Genomic DNA, 23,885 nt, shown 5'->3' on the forward strand with positions numbered 1-23,885 from the left:
AAATAAATTAATTACATTAGACATTTCCTTATAGCCTGTTTCCACGAGAGCTCAAATGAGATATGTAATTTCGCAAAGGATGTTAGTTCAGATTTCAAATTCAGTTTTTTTTTCTTTAGAACATTCGCAGCATGTTTTGTATTGCTTTCCCTTTTTTATTACACGTGTGTAAAGTAAAATGATTGGTCCATTATTTTTCTGTTGTGTATTAAAATTTTAAACATTGTGGGCAGCCCTATATGACACATTAATTTAAACTATTTGATAATGCTGAATGGAATGAGACCCGAAGCGACCATTCTATAAAAGTGTACAATCCTTTTTATGAAAAGATGAATAGTTTTTGAGAAGAAGTCAAGTGGGATTAGAAGTAACAGGGGTAAGAGGTAAAATCTTAAAAAACCTTGTTCCTCTTAGAATTAAGAATTGCGTTCGTATTTTCCATAGTTATCCATTTTCTTGAGCTGCATTCTGCAAAAGAAACGATGGTAAAGGCAGTTCTTAGGGTGGTGCAAAAACAAAGTACTTTTTGCCTTTTTTTTATTTTTGAATGTGTGAATTTTTTTTTCGTTAATTTATGTTTTGTGTAAAATTTGGAAGTAATAGCTATAGCCATCTGGACCATCTCATCAGAAAAAAATGACTTTTCGCCAGTTATATGTTTTATCTTTTTGCGGGCTTCCTTTAATGGTGTTTTGTTTTCAAGTTTTCTTCGCTTTAAATGTTTGAAACTATGATTCACGTGCAAAACAGTGATTACGCTTGCCGTTACTTTAGCTTTATCTCTGATCTTTGCTGATGAAGGGCCCGAATTCTTCTTCGTAAGAGAAGAATACTCTTACGAAGTTGTTTTTTTTTTTTAATAATTACCGGTCACTCGCCTTGATTTCTGAGTGATAAACGTCTATTTTTGTTTCTCAACACTCAAACATTTTTTGTTTTCCATTTTCACAGTAAACCACAATTTAGGGCTCCAAATTTGTGAAAAAATGTACCTTTTAAAGTAAAAAAAAATCCTTAGCACTTCACCAAAAACCTTGTTAGTTAGACTGCTTCTAATGAATCGATTAAATGACCTTCTTTTTCTTTGTAGTCCCGTTCACTTGTTCTCTTAAAGTTAACAAATCTTAAATTTCATTGTACTTCGATTAGTCTCGGTTGCAATATCAGTTTAACTTCTGAAATTTGTCTGCTTATAACAACAGTGATTGGCAGTATATGAAACTGTGATTTGAAAATGAATCTTTCACTATTTCGCATGATTAAAATTCAAACTCAAAAAATCAATTATTACAAAATATATATAATTTTTATTTCATTTTAAATACTATTACTACTTATAAATTTTGCTATATAATATACATAATTATAAAACATATAACGCTTAAAATATAATAATAATAATAGAATATAATATTATATAGATATAATATCTACAATGATACACACTTTATCCAATTAATTTCTTTCTTGACAAGATCTACGGACCACCTTTAGCAACAATATCAATATACGTCTTTAAGGCCATTACTTTTGCATTTACAATTGGATGAGTACAGGTTGTAAGTAAGGCTTTGCCAATATCCAATTCACCTTGCATTATCATACAAACAACTAGATTGTAAGTCATAATCGAATGAGCCGCTTCGATTGACTTGACTTGCCAATCTTTTGTTTCAAAGTCAAAGGCATTCGGTGCCGAAATGAATTTTGGCTCCAAGTGAATACGAGCTTCGGGCAATTTGTCCATCATCATTAAAGCTTCTCCACTGTACATATGTCCGAGCATTCTGGAAAAAAAAATATAATTTTAAATCAATTCTTTTATTGAATTTGATTAACTTACTCATATGACTCTGAAATGCCATCCATTCGCAACAAATCACTTGCATATTCCAATGCCAATACATAATCTCCTAAGCGCAGTGAAACATAACTGAATGCAGCAACTATCGCCGCACCAAGATTTGCAAATGACTCCTTGGATATTGGCATAGATGGATTACAAATGTTGTCATCGTTAATAGAGGTCCAGCTTTGTGTGTCAGCATCTTCTGTATTGTGTGTTGTAAATTGTGTTTTGTAGGTGTTGTATAAATAGAGGGCGTTGCGTAGACATAAAGCCGCAAATTCTAAGTTAGTTTCAGGAATAGCAGCGGATTGGACATTTTCTCTAAAAACAAGAAAATTATTGTTAGCAAAATACTATACTTAGTAATACAATTCAAAAGTCCGTAAATTATTATAGGTAATGTTGACTTGACTTACGGGTAGGCAAGTTTGGGAGTAGGTTGAAAGATGAACTTCCGTCGAGATCCAGGACAAATTATTGCAGCTATAATGGGCTTCTTTTCATTTTCCAAATTCGACTAAAATGAACAAAAGTTTATTAGCTTATTTATTTACAATTTCAAGCTAGAAAAAAAAAAACTTACCATTTCATTAAACATAATGCAAGCTTCTGCCAGTCTAAACCAAAGTCTGGGATTCTTGTGATAAGTCTTGAGAGCTATGAGAAAACATTCGAATGCCTCTTTCGGTCGTCTCAAATGTAACATCGAAATACCCAGATTATATAAAACTTCACGCGAACGAGGTGCACTTAGATAATGCAAGGGTACATTTTTCAGATTGCTAGAGAATTTGCTATCGAATGTAATGGCGTTTTGAAAGAATTTAGCTGCAACAGCATAATGACGAACTCTCAAATGAATAATTCCCATATTGTTTGCAATGCATGTATCCAGATCCTCGCCATGAGTCCTAAGAGGGAAATGCAATTTATATAAGCACTTAAAATTTGTTCGGTTAATATTCAACTTACTCAACACCATAACATCCAAGTGTGAATTTTTTGGAAAGTTGTTTGGCAGCCATTTGAAAGTCTTTCATTAGATAGTATTGATGTGCTTTGAGTGCAGCAAATTCAGCAGTCTAGAGAAATGATAAAATTAACTTAAAGTTACCCATGTACTAATAACAAATACCTACCCCATCATCAGGAATAACAACAGTTCTCCTGTTGAGGACATTTGTCATCATTGCAATCATTTTAAATATTCGATTGAAACCATCGATGCTACTTAAGATTTCAGGAGATGTGTTCTCTTCACCAGTGACAGTATCCAAGTTAATTCCCAAATGGATTTGTATAGCTTCAAGAAAAGCTAGAGCTCGTTTTAGTTGATTTGTAGCCAAAAGACAACTTATAACTAATACGCCAACATTTGAAACGATGGATTCTTCCAAGTCATCTAACCTTTCCACCAATGGCATAAGAATATCAATTGCACTAAAATATTTGCGCTTATGATAGTAGACTACTGCTTTGTTATATGTAACAATTGCACTGCGGGGTCTGTTTGGCTGTAAATAAGAGAATTTCAAAAAGTTTGATTAAATTTATAGAAAGGTATCTTGCGTTAAAGCTAACAAAATCAATCTCTGCTTTATTATAATTTTTCTTGCGAACACCGTTGAAATTTTCTTAAAGGCAAGTGATTAAAATATATACCTATAGAAAAAAACAGCATTGATTAAATGAGACATAATATAAGTAATACATTAATGATTTCTCGTACATTGGTTTATCAAAAATATTTGTTTAAACATCCAAAATCAAATATAGGAGCAGTTATTAAACTTTAAAATGCATATGTCCAAAAAAGACTTATGCTGTTAATGCCAAACACCATAGATAATATATGGTTTCAATGGCATCAATCGTCGTAAATATGAAAATTAAAATGACTATTCTTAATTCGAAACCAAAAAGTGTTTTCACAGACCAAACTATTTTCAGGGAAGCCATTAGATCCACCACCCAAAAATACCTTAGGATCATGTGCAATACCATAAGATCATGTAGGAATGAGTTTTTGATTTGGATGTACAAAATCTGAACTCTTGCAGAACCCAGTGGTGTAATTCGTAAACGAAGTGCATTTGCAGTACAGTTTTCTAGTTGAAGTTTAAGAGGGCTTAATTGTTGACTTCTGACCTAAGAATGCATACATAAGTAAGATGGATCATGGATCCTTAAAAGCTTTCCTGAACAAATAGTACTATCATGAAAGTGAATTTATTAGGTCCGCTTCCTTTAACTAGGGTGCGCTGCGGTAGCTTTTTTCCAAGTTTTGGAAAGTAGAATGAAGGAATAAAATACGTGTGTAAGAAAGAGAAAAATACTTTCATCTTTTTAAAAGGATAAACAGAAAAAACCGAAATCATATGTTTGAAATTTGAATTTCGACTGCTTGGGAATAGGGAAGGAGAAATGTAAACAAAATATTTTTTGTTTACAACGCTTTGTTTATTTCTTGTTTCCTATGTGATAGTAATTTGAGTATTTTTGAATCAAATAATTTATTTTTGCGAATTTGAATAGATTTTTGTTTTGGGACTTTTATTTGTTATATTCTAAGGCAATGTTGCAACATTTAACTTATCTTGTATTGCTTATTATTTTTTAGGTATAGTTTTTACTTTATAGTTCAAATTGATAATATAAAAACAAGTTTTAAACTGCATCATTTTGAATTATAAAGTAAATAAAGTTAAAAACTAAATAATAAAGGGGAGCGTCATCGAGGCACATACAATTCAAAGGAAGGTTATTAGTTTTTGACATAACAAAATGCTAAATATTTTTTTAAAGTTTTATGATTTTTGTCAAGTTTGTATTAGTTAATAAAAACCTGAAACATTGAACAAAAATCTTAAAATAAAAAAAAAGTTCAAAACTACATTGTATGTGTACAATGTACATACATATTTTTAATTAAAAAAATCTACTTCTCTAGAATAATCAGTTGTAGAGCGCCCTGTTATAAGAAAACAAAAGCTTTTGTTTTTAACTATTAAAGTACATAATAATATAGCATTACTCGCTTTATTATTTCATTAATGAATAAATTAGAGTTAAATGTTGCAACATTGCGTAAGAAAATATCAAACAAAAATTCAAAAACAAAAATGTATTCAAGTTTTCAAAACAAAATATTCTTTTCGACAACAATCACCTAGGCAACAAAAAAAAAATATTTCAAAAAGAAGAATACAAAAAAAAAAAAAAAAAAAACATTTCCAAAGAAGAATACAATTTTAAATTTTATTTCAAACGTGATTGCCACATTAGTCAAATTGAACTAAAATATTTAAGCAGATTATTATAAACGCAAAATACACACACTTAAATACAATCATCTCATGCCAAATTCACTGCAATTATTGACGAATTTTTTCGAGACCATGTTTGAAATTTAATGTTTCATTACTTTCTAACAAGTTAAAAATGCTTCTCACTTATTAAAGAGAGAAGATTCAAACAAAATATTCTACAGAATTTACGTTTTCAAAAATATTAAATGTTTCTGGACATCATTATTTTGATGGAATTTTATAACTCTGTGTTTTATGAAACTTAAATATTTTTGCGATTACTATTTATCATAAGACTTTTTATATTTGTCTTGTTTAAAAAAAAAGTATTTACTATGTATTTATTTCCAAATTTTTTAATTTATTTTAAAACAAAAAATTTTTACTTATGGGCAATCGTGGTTGTACGTTTTAGTTTTTTTTTTCAATTTTTAATAAACAACTTCCATTTCTACTTATGCATCTTTCTATCTCCCTCTATCTACAAAGCTAAATATGTAGTCACTTTCCCCCGAATTGAAATTTGAAATAATATTCTAATATCTTAAATAATATTCCAATATTTTGACGACTCCTTCATTATCTGATTATTCTTAGTCCCCACTCCTGCCAAAATCATTCCATGAATAGGTCCGCTCTCTTGAACCAGACGGCGCTTCAGTCGTTGGAACCCATGATAGTACTATAGTTTTTATATTCAAGGGAAAGAGTGAAAAAAATTCCGTGCAATATTTTATGATACAACGTCGTTAGGGACAAAAGTATACTGATAATAGTCGTTTAAAATGAAAAAGGACAAACATTCATAGTTTTTAAGTGTTTTTGTTGAATGTTCCCATAAAAACGTTTAAGAAATCTTGATATCAAAATAAGGAAAAAATTAACAAAACTCATTTTAAAAATATTCAATTTTTTTTTGAAAATTAATATTTTCAAAATGATTAAATGATTTTTTTATTCGTCAGTTAAAATTTTTTAAAAAAAAACTGTTATGTATGTTGTCCTGAAAAAATTATTAACTGACGAATAAAAAGATTATTGTATCTACAAATGCATACAAAACTTTTGCACTAAGAAACGAAGACGATTTTGTTTTTTTTTTACAAAAAAGTTTTAATATTAGGTGTTTTTTTGTTTCTCTGTTTTGCTTTAAAAAAAAACGACATCGAGACATTTGAAATTAAACAATGTACGTATTTAAAACAGCAACAACTATATCTGTAAAGATATTTGAAAAATCCAGATAATTATCTGGAGTTTACTTTTGTATCGATAAAAATAGTAATGCCATGGTACTTAAATTGTTGTGTTATCGATAATTTATAGAGAAATATCAAAAATATTAAGCAAAAAAGCAAAAAAGATTGAAAAAAGCTCTCATAGAAAATATAAGCGAAATTTTGTTTGACATGTTTGCATTTAAATGGAAATATTTCCAGATATACGCAATGCACTTTTCAGATAAAAGTCTTAAATGAATTCTGATAAAATTGTTGAACAAATAATATAAATATAAGCCCTGTTCCATTGGAACATCTACTAGTAGATGTTTTGGTTAATCTAGTACTATCATCTACTCATGCTCTTCTTCCCGAGTAGATACGACATAAACAAAAAATACCAAGACTGGAAACTTTCGTACGTCTTTCCCCCCAAAACCCTTTTGTCTACAGTGTTGTCTGTGAATATATGTGAAAGCTACCACGTTGGTAAATGACGTTAACACGCACACATTTATAGATTCACGACATTCACCACACATCAGACACGAACACAACGATAGGTTCACGACATTCACCACACCTTGCAGCTTGTAGGCAAACGTCAGTTGACCGCCGAGTTTCCAGTCTTGGTATTTTTTGTTTATGGGCCATACCACCACTGAGTTAAAAAACAAAAGCATCATTAGGTCTGTTTGGGTTCTTTTTGTACAACCCTTCAAGCAAACAGGTCCGACCTCGGTCCGAATCCGCTCCGCCTGAGGCGGAGCTGAGTCCGACTTCGGATCAGAAACTGGTCCAAAGGCGGCTCAAATTAGTATGGAAATTATAATCACCGCGAAGTCGATTGCATATGTATTGGTGTGGTGAAAATCTCCATTCCGCGAAAACGGAGCCGAAGGCGGACCTGAGCCGGAGCAGCGAAAACCTACCAGAAAGAGGAATAAGAAAGGGATGACATTTCGCATTTGCGACCAAAAAAAGAACAAGATTTATTTTTTTTTCACTGAAACTGTTTTATTTTTTATTTTATTTTGGCAAACGAGATTTTCACAATAAATACAATATAAAATACAATACATTTTTTTCATTTTATTTCATTTGATGCTGCTGCTGTTGTTGGTGTTTTTTTAGATACCCAATCGCATGTTTCACCTTCTAGATTTTTCTTCATCATTAGAGATTACATCTACAACACAAGAAGAAACAACATTTTAACCCAAACACTTTGAGCGATATATAAAACATACCTTTTTTGTTTTCCATATTGTTTATAATTTAATAAAATTGTTTATAATTAATAAACTAACATTATACAAACAACGACACAAGACACGACGCGACCAAACACTTCAACAAAAAAATAACAAAATGACGCTTTGGCTCTTGTTGGCCTTGTCTTTCTTTTCCTTTTCTCATTTTTCACCACGATTCTCGTTCGACTTTGTGTTCATACACAAAAAGTTGCAAGTGTGTGAGTGCAAGCCCGATTTTCGCGGTCTGAGGTCGGAGTTTCTTTGTTGAACTCAGTTTTCTTGCTTGAAGGGAAAAATATGAAACCTGTCAAATTCTCAGAGAAAGAAAAATTGTCCAAAAGTACCCAAACGCTTTTTGTTCAAACTTTTCTGCTTCCAAAAAAGTAAACAATGAAAAAAAAATAAACAAACGAAAAATATCAAAATATTTTTTTTTTACAATTTTTTATTATTTTTTCCTCAAATATATATTTTAAGCATTTAACCACTAAAACTTAATAAATTAAAATAAAAACACAAAAAAAAATCCACACCGCCATGTTTTAAGTTTATTTTTTTTTTTTTTTCATCAAAAAATATAAACAACACCAATTAAAAAAAAAAATAAAGAAACAAAAAATATCAAAACACTTTTTTTTATAATTTTTACTTCAAATAGGTATTCCCTTCAAGCAAACAGGTCCGACCTCGGTCCGAATCCGCTCCGCCTGAGGCGGAGCTGAGTCCGACTTCGGATCAGAAACTGGTCCGAAGGCGGCTCAAATTAGTATGGAAATTATAATCACCGCGAAGTCGATTGCACATGTATTGGTGTGGTGAAAATCTCCATTCCGAGAAAACGGAGGCGAAGGCGGACCTGAGTCGGAGCAGCGAAAACCTACCAGAAAGAGGAATAAAAAAGGGATGACGTTTCGCATTTGCGACCAAAAAAAGAACAAGATTTATTTTTTTTTTCACTGAAACTGTTTTATTTTTTAATTTTATTTTAGCAAACGAAATTTTCGCAATAAATACAATATAAAATACAATACATTTTTTTTCATTTTATTTCATTTGATGCTGCTGCTGTTGTTGGTGTTTTTTTTTTTTAGATACCCAATCGCATGTTTCACCTTCTGGATTTGTCTTCATCATTAGAGATTACATCTACAACACAAGCAGAAACAACACTTTAATCCAAACACTTTGAGCGATATATACAACATACCTTTTTTGTTTTCCATATTGTTTATAAATTTAATATAATTGTTTATAGTTAATAATCTAACATTATACAAACAACGACACGAGACACGACGCGACCAAACACTTCAACAAAAAATAACAAAATGACGCTTTGGTTCTTGTTGGCCTTGTCTTTCTTTTCCTTTTCTCATTTTCCACCACTATTCTCGTTCGACTTTTGTGTTCATACACAAAAAGTTGCAAGTGTGTGAGTGCAACCCCGATTTTCGCGGTCTGAGGTCGGAGTTTCTTTGTTGAACTCAGTTTTCTTGCTTGAAGGGTTATAATATATTTTAATCACAAAGCCACTAAAACGCAATAAATTAAAATTAAAACACACATTAAAACCACACCGCCATGTTTATAGTTTGTTTTGTTTATGTTGTGCGACAAGACCGAATATGTAAAACAGAAGGGGTATTCACGTAAACGCGGAAACCCCGTAGAAACCGTAGAAACTGTAGGATTTTCTATCGGTAGAAATGAGCTGTCAAAATTTGAATGGGAAAAATATTCCGCAAATCATAGAATTTCATCTCACAAATTTGAAGCAGAAACCGTAGAAAAAAAAAATCAGATAAACTTTGGGTGTGTTCAATCACCTATCGGATAGGCTATCTGGGATTCCCGTATCTGGAATATCTTTTTGAACGCGATTTATGTCTTACTATTCAGATAACTACAAAAAAAATATGTTAATATTGAAAAGAGAATATTATTTTATTTGAGCAAATTACATTTTTTTTATTGTTGCATAGTATTTGCAAAATTAGCTTGACTTATTTTTTTTAATTAAACAAGTTCAATTTGACGTTTAACAAACAGCTGTTTGTTTCCCTTGTTTACGCAATTATTTTCTGCTGGGGTGTTCATTTAAACCTTTTGCGGAATTTTCTATTTTTCTGCAAAGTAGAAAATTATCTCGTTACGTGAATACCCTTAGAGAAAGCACTACCTTTTGACAGATTTCAGATTTTTGTCCAACGAAATTTTTTGGGCAGAAAATCGCAAGAAGGGTAAATTATTTTCTCTCTCGCGGCCATTTTTTTTTTTTGTGAAAAAATGCTCAATTTCAGAGTAAAGCCTGGTACGCAGCTCGCGCTAAATTTTAGCTCCCGTACAAATTATCGAAAAAAATTATCCGAGCTAAAACGTATCCCATACAAATTATCGATAACTTGTATGGGAATTTTATCTCGGCTAAAATTTAGCGCGAGCTGCGTACCAGGCTTAACCAAACAGAAATTGGGTTAAAAAAGTTGAAAAAAGTAAAAATATTTCCGTTTTAGGCAGTACCCAAACAGACCTATTTTTGACAAACAACTGCCAAAGTGTATGTACAGTGGTGCCAAATATTTCAACGGATTTCAAATATTCCGATGCTGTTTTTTTGTGCAAAACTCTATAAAGAGAAACAAAAAAACACACCTATGTGCCGGGCTACACGGTGATTTTTCAATCGCCTAACCAGTCAGTTTGTAGGCAAGAGGGGTGAGGATTTTCCTCTTTTTGACGTTTGTTCCTAGGAAATGTGAATTGGAAAGTGATTGGACACAACACTGTGTAGCCAGGCCTATTCTTATGGCCAATTTTATAAAGCCCTTTTAATAGCTGCGTTCCTTTGGAAATATTTATCTACTGCTTAGTACTTAAAGGTGCTTTGAACTACTTTTTCAGTATAGCAAAAGTAGATCAAAGTAGTTTTAAGTACTAAGCAGTAGATAAATATTTCCAAAGGAACGCAGCTAATATGTATGAGCATTACAAAAAACGTCATTCAAAGGCTTAAAAACTTGTTAAATGTTCATGAAACCGGTCATAAGCAAATTTAATCGTGCCATTGTGCATTATGTTTTCTTAAGTTTTGAGTTTGCTACGTTTTATTATTTCTTTCTTCTAAGATTTTCTGTTTGTTTTTTTGTCTCTGTTTTTATACGTTTAATAGGTATATTTTATAAAACTTTATTTTTTCCCTGGTTTCGCTCCCAGAAATATGGTCCCCATCTGTATATGGTACCTAAACAAAATATCTAGTAAAATATTGACCAGTTTCGTATTAAGGGACTGGCATTATTTATAAACCTATTTTAAAAACAAGTGAGCGGCGGCACTGTATATCACAATTCTTTACTTTTATGTATGAAAAACGACAGCACTGGTCATCTATTCCAATCAGTTATAAAAAGAAACGCATGGAAATGGAACATTGGAATAAAAAATCGAATCTACTACAATCAAACATTCCATTTTGTATTCATGTACTTTTTTTCTTGTTGCAAAGGAAAAGAACGGTATTGTTTTTTTCTTTCTTTTCTTCTGAAGAATAAATTTATTATTTCCGGTCGAGTTTTTTTAATTGATTTTTAGAGTTCTGTGCTCATAATTAAAGCTGAATTTTTAATAAAATGGATAACCCAACAGAAAACGAAATAACTTGCTATAAAATCATACACAATGATCATTTACCATCATCTCAAGAATTATTTGAAATTGAAAACTCCACCATTTCGGCAGAGCAAAGTTTTCCTATTCATGAGGAATACAAGTTGCCAATTGCACGATCTCAATTTGTTTCAGATACAAAAACATTTACCGATGAAATTTTAGAGGATTTGAGGAAATCAAGAATGCGAGCACGTCACATATGTAAGTAATTTTGAATTAATTAAACATTTGGTTCATGCAAAAGTTTAATTATTATATTTTTTTTATTTTCCTCTAGCGGAGAAGAAAAAACTATTTTTAAAACAAAGCCAACTATTGTTGGGTAATTTGAAAAAACGTCGCAAGGCTTTTAATGAGCGATCTAATAAATTCATTGTCGAAGCCCGACGTCATTTGTTGATGTTAAACGAAGAATGCGAAATGATTGCAGAAGAAGCTTATGAAGTTACTATCGATTTAAATGAAATACTTGATTCTATGAGGAAATAAGTTATTTAATTTTTCAATTTTATTTATTATCTTATGATTTGTTACTTTTTTTAATAAATAAAGAATAGAAATTCAAAACTTGTTTTACGTGAGACTTCCGATAATCTTTTACCAGATGAAATCGGCAATAACGTAGCTTTAGTGCGAAAGCAACTACATTTAAAATACTTGAAAATATTGGATTGAAGACAATGAGCATTAGGCTGGGTCACAAATTTATGGAGACATTTTTTTTGCTGATTTTTTTATTGAATAGAACAATAATAAAAAGTTTGGTTATAATCAGACTTTATCTTCTGCCTCCGGTTGCCCAGCCAAGTTCTCTATGAACTTTGGTCCTAAAACCTTAGGAAAAAACTCAGGCCTTTTTCGAACCATTCTTACTTTTGTTTCAATAATGTCAAACATTTCACACTCGTTTTATTTGTTAAAATAGTCGAAATCAAGCTCCTCAAAAATTTTCATCTACGTAGGATTAATAGTTTCTGTGAAAAAGGCCTTCAAAAATCGCAAAAAGAGTAGCTGATTAACTCACTAACACACTAACTAACATATGGCAAACTTCTAGTTTTCATAGAAACTTGTTATGGTCATTGATCTTGAAGTACATACAAAAAAAAAAAAATAGAAAAATTGAGATTTTACATTCAATTATTAAAAAGTATACTTCTAAATACCCTAGAATCTTGAAACTTGGTAGAATTGTAGTTAATGCAAAGGAAACATATTGAAACTTACAATTTTCTACCTTGGAGGCGTGGTATCCCTTTAAAAATAATAAAAGAAAGATATAATGTTTCATAAATTAATTAACAAGTCTTAGAAAAATGTAGTTTTGGTTTTTTTTTAATTTCTCAAAAACGACAACACATTTTTGCATCCGGTTTTCTGTTTTTTCTTACAAACAAATAAGAGCATTGAATTTTGAAATCTTATGTCGTTTTCGATTGGCCGTCCGGAAGCGTCCGGAAGCATTCAGAAGCCTTCTGAAAGCGTTTTATTCACAAAAACATGACAGCTTAAACGCTTCTCAGAAGTAAAATTCTCTTCTTGATTTCAAATCAGAATCGACTCAAAATTACTTATACATAGAAAATAAATGTCAAACAAAATTTTCTCGTACAAAATTAAATTTTTTTATTTGATTATTCACTAACACCGATACAAACTTTTAGAATTGAGTGGAAACGATTCAAACTGTTTTATTGGATTTCAGAATGAGTGAATCCTTGAGTGAAACCAATCGAAAACGACATTAAATAGTACTTAATCACATACAATTTTGAAAAAAAATTAATTCGCAACTTTAAAAACAAATTGAAAATTAATTAATTTTTCAAAAACTGTTTTCTAAAACAGCTTTATTTAAAAGCAAAATAAAAAAGAGATTTTGGGCTTAAAAAAGACGTCTAACATGTTTTTGAAGTTATAACCGTTGATTTTTAATAATCGGCCCTAGCGAGGTATTCCGTCGGAGCGGATTTTTTCCGATTTTCTACGAATCGGAGACTTTTTGCTACATTAAAATGTAAGTAATAAAGAAAACAAAGTATTTTAGTAAAATTTATTTATTTGTTATGGATTTTTGTGTTTAGGCAAAACGAAAAAACATAAGTATAAACAAAAAGATCACCAAAAATTGTGGATAAATTGGGAAGATCTGCCCAATCAGTTGAATTGCATTGGACCACGACAAAGGGATGTTGGTGAATGGAAAAAAGGATGTTCTTGACTATACATAAGTCCAACATAAAATAAAAATTTCGAAAACAGAAAAGAAATCGCGGGCACTGGCGGGCGGGGGGCCTTACCGTTCGCGTACACTAAAACCGATTTATCGGCCGACATCGGGTCGGAACTACTCGGACGACTTTCTCGGACGATCGTCTGCATACACAGCTTCCGATACAGGACGGCGCTACCGGTCTGTAGTCTGACTTTGTGAAACTTGAAGTGCATATAATTATTGTTTTCAATGGAATATTTTGAAGAAATTTATATTTTTGAAAGTTCATACCGCCAATTTTGGCAAAGAAAAGGCATTTAGCAAAATCTCTATATAAATCAACCCGACAACGGACGAAAAATCCAAACAAGTTCGGATTATGACGGTTGATCGGTTATTATCGGGCGTCATCGTACGTCAACGGACGATGTCGCTTTAAGTGGTGTACGCACTCTCTTTTTTTTCTATGTGCTTGGTTCTATCGGCCGAGTTCGGCGGACAACGCCCGAGCATACTTCGGCCGATGACGGATTTGGTGTACGCGAGCCGTTACAGGCAAAAGTCTTTCACAAATAAATTTTCTTTCACTTTTTAAAATATTCCTTTTTTCTTGAGTTTTTTTTACCCTTATTTGTTTGGACTCGACTTTCAAAAATAACGCGACACTTTCCATAGACACTTTAATTTTCTTCAATGAAATAACTTCAACTCGTTTGTTCTTTGAATTGTTTTTTTTTCATCTGTTGTTCTTTTCTGTCATCTGTGATAATTATAGAGATGGCCTTCTCAAAAAAAATATCGATATTTTTCGATTCGATATTTTGTTGAATAGAAATATCGGAATATTGATTCATTTTCAAATTAACGCAAGGGTGTAATTTACCGTACATTGACATTTTTACTTATGAGAAACTATGCAATGAAACTCTCTTTATAGTTATATGACAATTAAAATGTATTTAGGTGTTTTTATATAAAAATATCGAAAGATATACCAACTTATCGATATATCGGTATATTTTGCACATCACTATTAAAATCTTGAATCTGACGCATGTCAAATTATTGCGATGCGGTGCGCCGTAGAATTTGTCTAGTATTTTTTCCGATGAAAGATACCTCGAATGCAATTTGAACCTCCGACGGAGTATGCGTTGCGGAAAATCTCCGCTCCGATGGAATACCTCGCTAGGGCAGAATATCTTTTCCTAATTAAATAATTTTTTTTAGAAAATTGCCCCTCCTGACTAAACGGGGGCGAATATTAACCCCCTCCGATACGATTTTTTTCTTGTCCGGACCTAACTATAGCTTAAGCTTTTTGGCACATGCTCCTGAATTGGCTTTTATAAGAAATGAGATAATAATAAATTAAGCAAAGCATGTGTGGTTTTTAGGCAAAAATCAGCTTTTCCAAAAATGAACCCACAATCCGGAGACACTTAGGGTTAAAATAATGAAATGAAATTTTACTTATAAGCTAACCGAACCATTTAGCACACTTTTAATCGCTGAGCCTTTTTGAAAATCCAAAAAATTGTATTTTGCATCGCCAGATACACTCTTTTTCTTTACGCTTCTCCAGAAGTTTCTGACCGCTTTATTTAACTAAACAATCTCTTATCATCTTCAAAAATAGATTTCTTAAAAAAAAGAGAAGATGAAGAGAATTTTCGGGAAGCATTAGTTCACTTATCTTATCTTATAACTTTAAACGAGCTAAAATTGTTTATATATATATCTGTGGCAACAAGGAAAAACAACATAAGTCAGTTTTTACAACTTTTCAGGAGAGCGTTTTGAAAGTTTGGCTTCCCATAAGAAGTCAATGCTAATGTCATTTTTCTTTTACCTGTAATTCAAAAACCGCTTAAGATAAAAATACGAAAAAAATATGGTAGATAGAATCGCTTATTGTGCATCAGATTTTGTGAAAATCTCAAATTCGACATAAGTTGACTTATGTTGTTATTCCTTGTTGCCACAGATATATAAAATTGGTATCTCGGAAACGGCTCTAACGATTTCAATGAAATTTTCAGGGTTTGTTTTCCTAGGCGAGTAAAATGTTTTGGAAGAACTTTCAGAAAAATATGCCCACTGCCACGCCCAATTTTCTCATGCATAAGTTTTTTCGGAAATTACTTTAAAGATTTCGATGAAATTTTGAGGGTTTTTTTCTATTATTTTATGGTATATTAGTTTCTTCGGCGGAAACGCATTTAACGACTTCAATAAACTTTTAAGGGTTTGTTCTTCTAAGGTCTAAGCGATTCAAAAATGGAATTAATTTTTAAAAATCTGCGAATTTTTTTTACACATTGTTCATTTTTTTGTTACGAAAACTAAACAGTCATCTCATTTTATAAAGGGGAAAAATTCGTCTGGACGATTGCTTTTTCAATATTTTTGCCGTGCAATAACCAGGTTCAGGAAATTATTAATAATCAAAAGTGAAAATTTATTCCATTAAAATACGTTATGTCGTTTTCGATTGGTTTCACTCAAGGATTACCTCATTCTGAAATCGAATGGAACAGGTCAAATCGCTTCTACTCAATTCTGTGTTTTTGTGATTGTGTTAGTTTTTCTGTAAAATTTCAAATGTCAAATATAAATAAATTTTTTTTCTTTCAAACGTAATATTATAAAATAATTTTCAAAAATGGTACTATTCAACAAATTAATGGGAAGTTGGTCTAAAAAATATTTTAAATAAGTATAAAATGCGTCTATTTGTTTGTAAATAAATTAAAAAACTAATTGCACAAAACAATTTATAAAATTTTGAATTAAAAACAAAAAAAAAACTGATTGAGCGATTGTTTTGACTTTTAAATATCCATGTATTAGTGCTTCTTGAGTGGATTCTGAATTTAAATCAAGAAGAGAATTTCTCTTCTGAGAAGCGTTCTAGCCGTCATTTTCGTGCGAATAAAACACTTTCAGAAGACTTCTGAACGCTTCCGGACGATTCTGGACCGCCAATCGAAAACGCCATTAGTAAACTTTGCATGAGCCTAAATTTATGTCGTTTTCGATTGGCAGTCCGGAAGATTCCGGAAGCATTCAGAAGACTTCTGAAAGTGTTTTATTCACAAAAAAATGACAGCTAAAATGCTTCTCAGAAGAAAAATTCTCTTCTCGATTTCAAATCAGAATCGACTCAAAATCACTAATACATAGAAATTTAATGTCAAACAAAATTTTCTAGTTCAAAATTAAATAATTTTTATTTGATTATTCACTAACACCGATAAAAAATTTCAGAATTGAGTGGAAACGATTCAAACTGTTTTATTGGATTTCAAAATGAGTTAATCTTTGAGTGAATCCAATCGAAAACGACATTAGTAAAAAAAAAAATAGAAATATCAATCAACAGTTCAGCTGGTAGAGAAATTTAGGAAAGTATTTATTTTTACCCATCTTCCATCTTCAATAAAAATGTTTTCTATCGCAATACTATTTTCAGTAATAATGAAAATTAAATTAAAATTGAACGACATAAATATCAATTAATCAAAACATTATGAGTAGTTCAATCTAAAGTGGTTCTTCTTTTTGAAGTACGTACATAAAAGGAAGTGGCTGATGTCACTGCACAGTAGGGTGTCCGTTATTTCCCAAAGTGATGTTTTCGGGGCAGACACCCCCTAGATCGAAAGCTTAGGGCCTAAATAAGGGGAATTTAGCAAAAAAAATTTGTTTGGGGGTCATTAACCCGTGCCTCTAGGGTCATACTTTCCCCATACAAATTTGTATGGGAAATTTTTAACTCATACATAAAATTTTTTTTCTCTCGCGTTAAATCATATTTTTTTTAATGTTTGATAATTCTGGTTGGAAAACAGTTACTTTAAAAGATCACATTCAAAATTTCCCGTTAAAAATTTTTTTTATATTTTATTTCGGTTTTTGAAATTATTAGCTGTTTTCGTGGTTTTTGCTTTCACCTATCACACAATTTTAAATGCAGTTTTATTGTTTTTTAATTCTTTTCAAATATTGCATTCACAAATTTGTGAATAAATAAAAAATTTCAATTTTTTGAATTTTTTTTTTTTTTAGTTTTTGCAGTTTTTATAATAAATAAATATTATTAAATACTTTACCCTTCCTTGTTTGCAACTTTTTTGATGCAATTTTTTAGGTGAATAATTTTTAAATAAAATTCAATAAAAATATTGTAAACATATCTTTTGTAGTTCGAGAAAAATAAATTTAAACGTATAAAAACGGCAAAAATTTCAAAAAAAAATTTCAAAAATTGAAATTTTTGATTTATTCACAAATTTTTGAATGCAATATTTGAAAAGAATTAAAAAACAATAAAACTGCATTTAAAATTGTGTGATAGGTGAAAGCAAAAACCACGAAAACAGCTAATAATTTCAAAAACCGAAATAAAATATAAACAAAATTTTTAACGGGAAATTTTGAATGTGATCTTTTAAAGTAACTGTTTTCCAACCAGAATTATCAAACATTAAAAAAATATATGATTTAACGCGAGAGAAAAAAAATTTTATGTATGAGTTAAAAATTTTCCATACAAATTTGTATGGGGAAAGTATGACCCTAGAGGCACGGGTTAATGACAAAAAATTTTTTTTTGCTAAATTCCCCTTATTTAGGCCCTAAGCTTTCGATCTAGGGGGTGTCATCCCCGAAAACATCACTTTGGGAAATAACGGACACCCTACTGCACAGAGACGGAAAAAAACATTTTTTTATAAATAATTTGTTAAAAACAATATTCATTGTAAAAATTATATTAAACTTTTAGGTTCATGCAATGGCCAACGAGTTAATGCGTAGTTTCCACATAATATGTCAAGTCGATAGCTGTATTAGTTTTTTTTAAACAAAAAAAAAATAGTAATAATAATAATAAAAAATTCCACAGGGATTAACACCTTTATTTGTTCTTCTTCGTAAATCAAGAAAGGAGATCACATTATTTTTGTTAAATGTGTTTGATTTTTCTATTCAAAAATTAATTCTCTAATGAATAAAAATAGTTAATGATGGTAGCTTATACATATCTTGAGTTTTACTAATCAGTCAGCGTTGAGTTTTTTAGACTTTGGAATATTAACAGAGAATTATTTTGTATTCAAAACGTAAAAAAAACTGGATAGTAAATTTAATGTCGCTTTTTGTAACCCACGTTAACTTAGAATGCCGCGAAAAAAAAAACTTATCAGACATTCGAATCTGGAAACAGTATTTGATTAAATTCGTGTGCACCCAAAAAGAATATTGCCCGTGGTCTGGCTGATATTATGAAGAAGAAGAAAACGTAAACAAGAATTTGTTTTTGTTTTATGGACTTTATGAAATAAATTGTTTGAGCTGTAGTCCAAAATAATACGTTTCGCTCAGGCACAACAGTTGGGCCACGGGCAATATTCTTTTTAGGTGCACGAATTTAATCAAATTCCCCTAAAATAATATAGTTTACAGTGAGTTTTCACTGTAAAATATATATGTAAGTGTTGGTAATCATCAACTACAAATTTTGAGTATAAGAAGGGTACAACAGCATCTTACTGATGAGCCCAACTGTTGTGCCTGGACAAAACGCATTATTTTGGACTACAGGTCAAACAAAACATTAAATTGGATTTAGAAAAATTTCTCAGTTGACCCTTGGGCTCGAACCCACGGTATCGGCTCTGCAGTGAACTACCTATTAAACTATATCGTAAGCATCATGTCCCTTATGATATATGGCGATAAGCCGGCACCTAGGTATCTTTGCGCTTTGGATATACTTGCTGAGCACATGATTTCAATGGACAACGAAGAAGTTAACTTTTACGCCGACACCCAGTCGGCATACTACGTGGCTAACGCCAACCAAACCAACCCAACTCAACCAACCCCACAACTTGACATCCGGGGCTGAACACACCGAGGACAACCTAGTCAGCAGACTTTTTAAATTAAGTTTATCCATTTATAATATATTTATTTATATTTTATAACTTAGTCATTGTATAAGGTTAGGCCCCCTCTATGCCAACAAAATTTTGTATCTATCAATGTACATATATTAGAAATAAGTTAATTTTAAGTCAATTTTAAGTTCAATAAACTAAATTGAATTGAAAATATGGCGATAAGTGCTCGAACGAAGAATCGCCTGCAAGTTTTAAAATTTTCAGTTTCAAATGGGGACTTTAAAGTGATTTAAATTAGGCCTTAGCTGTAATTATATAACTTGTGTTAATGTTTATCAGTATTATAAATTTTACTTTTTTCGTGGGCTATAGGTCTTTCTTCAATGTATTCTAATTCGTACTAATTTGTACTATGAAAAAAGTAAAATTTATTTTACTCAAAAGGTCACGAAAGGAGGAATCAATTGTTTTAGTTTTCTGTTTTCTTTCTTCTTATTAATTGTTACTGAAGCACTGAAGTATTTTGAATTCACTGAAGAGGCTGTTACTACGTCTTTCTTAATCCAAACGCGCCCAGGAAAAAAGTATAGTATTGTACGACAGAGTACTAGAAAAACTTGGAGCTGATGGTTTCTTTTCATTTTGAGACAATTCTCTGCTTTGGATTTTATTTTCACTTGAAAATTCTAGAGGTTGTCTGAGGCATGAACAATTCGGTTCCAGACCAAATGCTTCTTGTACTAGCCTCAATGCCTTTTTTTTAGATTCATCACGTTATTATTCCCTCCCTCGTTAATCATATCGCACCCTCACACTGTGGGCTAGAACGCTATTTTAGCAGGAATTAATTAAAAAGTCAACTTCTTCAAATATTGCTCATTTTAGTCTTATTCGATAGATAAATGGACTAGCTATGATTGTTCATTCAAAATTGAGGTCAAAACATTCATTGGATACATAAAAACACAACCGAAAAGCAAGTTTTCGAAAAAAAAAACAAAAAAGTCCACTTTTTCCTATATCCTGATATTCGTTTAATGAGTTTGTTTTAACGGATCGATTGTGAAAATTTTGCTAGTTTATCAATTACTGATATATCCTAATATAGTACTTGCTATTAAATTGTAATTATATTGAACTTTTGTTTATAAATTTTAAGGTAAAGTATGTTACTAGCACCGATTTCATATAAAACGAATGTTCCTAAGCTTTAAAAAAAAGGCACGCGTAGGCACACTCTAGAAATAATTTTAAAAAGTAGCTAGCCTATATGGTATTATGTTTTTTATAAAACTATGTCCTACAAGAGCAAACTTTTTTCGCTGTAACTCTGAAAGTATAGTGAGAAAAATGTTCAAAAAAACCACTTACGATGAAAAAAAACGTGTTGAATGTTTTCAAATAACGGTTTTTTTATTTGCGATAACATTTTACCTTCCCTATTTAGTAAAAACAACTTTTGTAACCGTTCAATGACACCATTTTCAAGTTTGATGCGTTCAAACTTCAAAAAACTCATTTTTTTGTTTTTTATACCAATAATATCTGTTGTAAATTGGAAAACCTTACTTAACATAATATTTCGTTTATTTTTGTTGTTGGTCTTATCTTTAGTGTCTGTTGTACCATAAAATTATCATTATTATATCATTCGACATCATCTTAATGGCTTTAACTGCAACTTTAGATTATTTCGAGAATTTCTATAATTAATTCCAGCTATAAAAGCGTTCTAGCCCACTGAGGCACAGTGCAAAACAGCGATAAGTCAAAAAATGTCATTTTTGAGTTAATGATGAGTAAATTTTGCTTTTTAAATTATCTTCATTTCGAGGGGCTTGTCGTTTACATGAACGAAAAATTCGAAAGATTATGACTGTTTTTATTCAATTCCTATTATATTAAAAGTTAAACTTTTTCATAATTTCCAGTGCAAAACAGAGTTAACACAAAATGCTCACGTTTTTTCTTCAGTAATTTTAAAGTAAGACAGAGATTATCCAAAATAGTCTCATAAATCACACTGATTTTCTCATTTAAAAAAAAAAAAAAAAAAACCAATCCAAAACAGAGACATTCCAAAATAATCCACTTCAAACAATTCTTGGGTCCAATGCAAAACAAATACAAAACAAAAATATTTCATTTTTCTTAGTGCTAAAGAGCGATAAACCAAAATAGTTCTGGTTTTTTCTCTGAATGTTTCAATGCAAAATAGCGATAATTGAAAAAAGATTTTTCTTTTCTTATTATTTATATTATTGAAACAAATTTAAAAAATAAATGTATTAAAAATACAAAATAAACATAATGGTTCTTGTAATAAAGCTTTGACATTATGGAAATTGCTGTCGCGTGGAAAGTTATAGGAGAATGTTTACAGTCAGTATTTTCAAGAAGCCTTTTCTCAAAATGGAGTTTTTTGAGTTCTCGCTCTTTTGCACTGAGGGTGCGATTAATGGAGGTCTCACAGCTGTAACGGACCAAGTAAAAAAAAATAAAAAATTCAAATTTAGTACCAAAACTTGCGCAAGGTTCAACTCTTTTAAGATCTGTCATTAGTTTGGTCAAAAAGTATTTCGTTTCAAATTGTCATTTGTTTATCAAAATTTTTCCCCATAAGATTCAATGGGAGCGTATTTATTACTTTAACTCGTGATATCTCCGAATTAACTTTTTGTGATTTGGCTTTATGATTGGTTCTCTACCATCAAAACTTATAGTAGGCGCACGTGTACTTTTTTTAGTCAGGAATTTCTTTTTGAATTTCATTAAGAATACCCAGTGGTCTTTTAGATTTAGAGATCAAACTACCTGGAAAGCTCTCATATGAAAAACGTGGAAGGCCTCCCATATTGGCAATAAAGTGGAAGAATACTAACGATCACAATTAGGCTTGGAAATGGATTTACGAACAAAATTTTTGCATGAAAGGGTTATAGGTACTTTACATATCTCCTATTTTAAACATAAGGAAACAGCCACGTACTAAGGCAAATCATGACCAACACAATCTAGAGAAGCGAAAAAGAAAAAAATGTCCATGGGGAAAGTATGCAGATTATTAAAATTCAAAAAAATGTTGAGGTCATCTCTTAAAAAACCTTGCATACTTAGTTACTAAGTACTCACCTCAGTTGATTCGTTCTCAAGCATTTGCAACAATATGTCGTGATTCCTGCAATCGTTTTTGTAAAATTCAGCTATGCATTTATTGTGTTGAATTTTGAATATATTGCCCATTGACTGTTCCAACTGGTGAAGAGTTTCCATGCATTTATCATAGCATTGTCTGTAAGTTACAAAAAAAAGGAAGCCAAAAGAATAGAGTACATGACGATTCCTAGAATAAGAGCCAAATTTACTTATTAAACTCATCTTGAGCTTGTGCTATTAAATTGAAATCTTGTTCTGTTAATTTTCCTTTTTCGGTTGATAAAACTTCCGAGGGTAACATTATTCCAGTTTAAAATTAAGGACTTTTTAAAGAAATTTATGATTTTTTTAATGGATTTTTGTCTAGTTTCCAAAATCAGCGTTTTACAGGATTTTTGACAGTTGGCAGTCAGCTGTTGAAGAAAAAAAAAATGAAGGCCAAATAGAAAGCGTTCAGAAAATGAAACAGCAGAGTGCGTTCAGCAAAGTTTAAATATGATAAGGCTACGTTTTCATTAGTACCGTGTTTTTGGAATTGGTGTGTACTCATGAGCATAATTTGAAAATTAGATGCGTTTAAAATAATAGCCTTTTCACATCAAACCCAAAAACGCGGTTTATGACAAAAAGTTTTCAAAACCTGAAAAGCGTTCACACTACAAGCTTACAGGTTTTTGTTTGACGTTTAAAATATTTTGACATCCAAATGTCAAGTTTTTGATGGGATTTTATTTTTGTTGCTTAAATCAGCTTGAGCTCACAAAATTGATCAAATAAAAGGAACTCTGACAATTTATATAAATAATTTTAATTCATCAGCATAAAACAGAGGAATACATATATAAAAGTTTTGCAAAGCTTCTTCCTCTTTGAGACACCAAATACAAGGAAAAAAACGACTTCGAAGTAGCATCCAGATAGCTAAATTAGTAAAGATGAGAAGAGATTTTTGATGAAATAGAAAAACTCAACTCCCAGAAGACCGTTGCAAAAATCAACAAACTGCATTTGTAAAACAACTGATTCTGTCAGTTCTTTTTTTTGTCTGCTATCATTTTTTTTTGTCTGCTGAATTTGTGCTGAATTCTTCAAAAGGTTTGTTTGGTTATTTCGTTTGGAGTTGAATGTTTTCATTTTCAGGTTTTTGGTGAGTTTAATCAAAAACTTGTGTTTTACGAAAACTTGTGGGTTATGAAAAATGTATGGAAAAACTTGTGTTTTTGATAAAGGTTTTTGGGTTTTTTTTTTCGCAAAAACCGCGTTTTTGGCTTGGTGTGAAAAGGCTATAAAGAGTGTACTT

General features: G+C 31.1%; 2 protein-coding genes across 2 annotated transcripts; one reads left to right on the top strand and one right to left on the bottom strand.

The window, feature by feature from the left end:
* Positions 1-1,344: 1,344 nt before the first annotated feature.
* Positions 1,345-23,007, bottom strand: LOC129914477 (CCR4-NOT transcription complex subunit 10). Its single transcript, XM_055993750.1, has 8 exons — positions 22,795-23,007; positions 22,562-22,721; positions 2,992-3,366; positions 2,825-2,934; positions 2,436-2,763; positions 2,269-2,369; positions 1,847-2,173; positions 1,345-1,790 (listed from the first exon to the last, which is right to left on the bottom strand). Exons 1-8 carry the CDS (start codon positions 22,884-22,886, stop codon positions 1,481-1,483), a joined length of 1,803 nt encoding a protein of 600 aa, XP_055849725.1. The 5' UTR covers positions 22,887-23,007; the 3' UTR covers positions 1,345-1,480.
* LOC129914478 (uncharacterized) lies at positions 11,121-11,872 on the top strand. The gene is made up of 2 exons (XM_055993751.1): positions 11,121-11,506; positions 11,583-11,872. The coding sequence occupies exons 1-2, from the start codon at positions 11,266-11,268 to the stop codon at positions 11,792-11,794; spliced, it is 453 nt and encodes a 150-aa protein (XP_055849726.1). The 5' UTR covers positions 11,121-11,265; the 3' UTR covers positions 11,795-11,872.
* Positions 23,008-23,885: the final 878 nt, after the last annotated feature.

Source organism: Episyrphus balteatus, chromosome 3, assembly GCF_945859705.1.
Source record: "Episyrphus balteatus chromosome 3, idEpiBalt1.1, whole genome shotgun sequence".
Lineage (NCBI taxonomy): Eukaryota > Metazoa > Arthropoda > Insecta > Diptera > Syrphidae > Episyrphus > Episyrphus balteatus.

Coding starts and splice junctions, on each gene's coding strand:
- LOC129914478 (XM_055993751.1), top strand. CDS start 11,266: ATGGATAACCCAACAGAAAACGAAATAACTTGCTATAAAATCATACAC. Junction 11,507..11,582: donor AATGCGAGCACGTCACATAT/GTAAGTAATTTT, acceptor ATTTTCCTCTAG/CGGAGAAGAAAAAACTATTT.
- LOC129914477 (XM_055993750.1), bottom strand. CDS start 22,886: ATGTTACCCTCGGAAGTTTTATCAACCGAAAAAGGAAAATTAACAGAA. Junction 2,935..2,991: donor TTGTTATTCCTGATGATGGG/GTAGGTATTTGT, acceptor TCATTTCTCTAG/ACTGCTGAATTTGCTGCACT. Junction 2,174..2,268: donor ACTCCCAAACTTGCCTACCC/GTAAGTCAAGTC, acceptor TCTTGTTTTTAG/AGAAAATGTCCAATCCGCTG.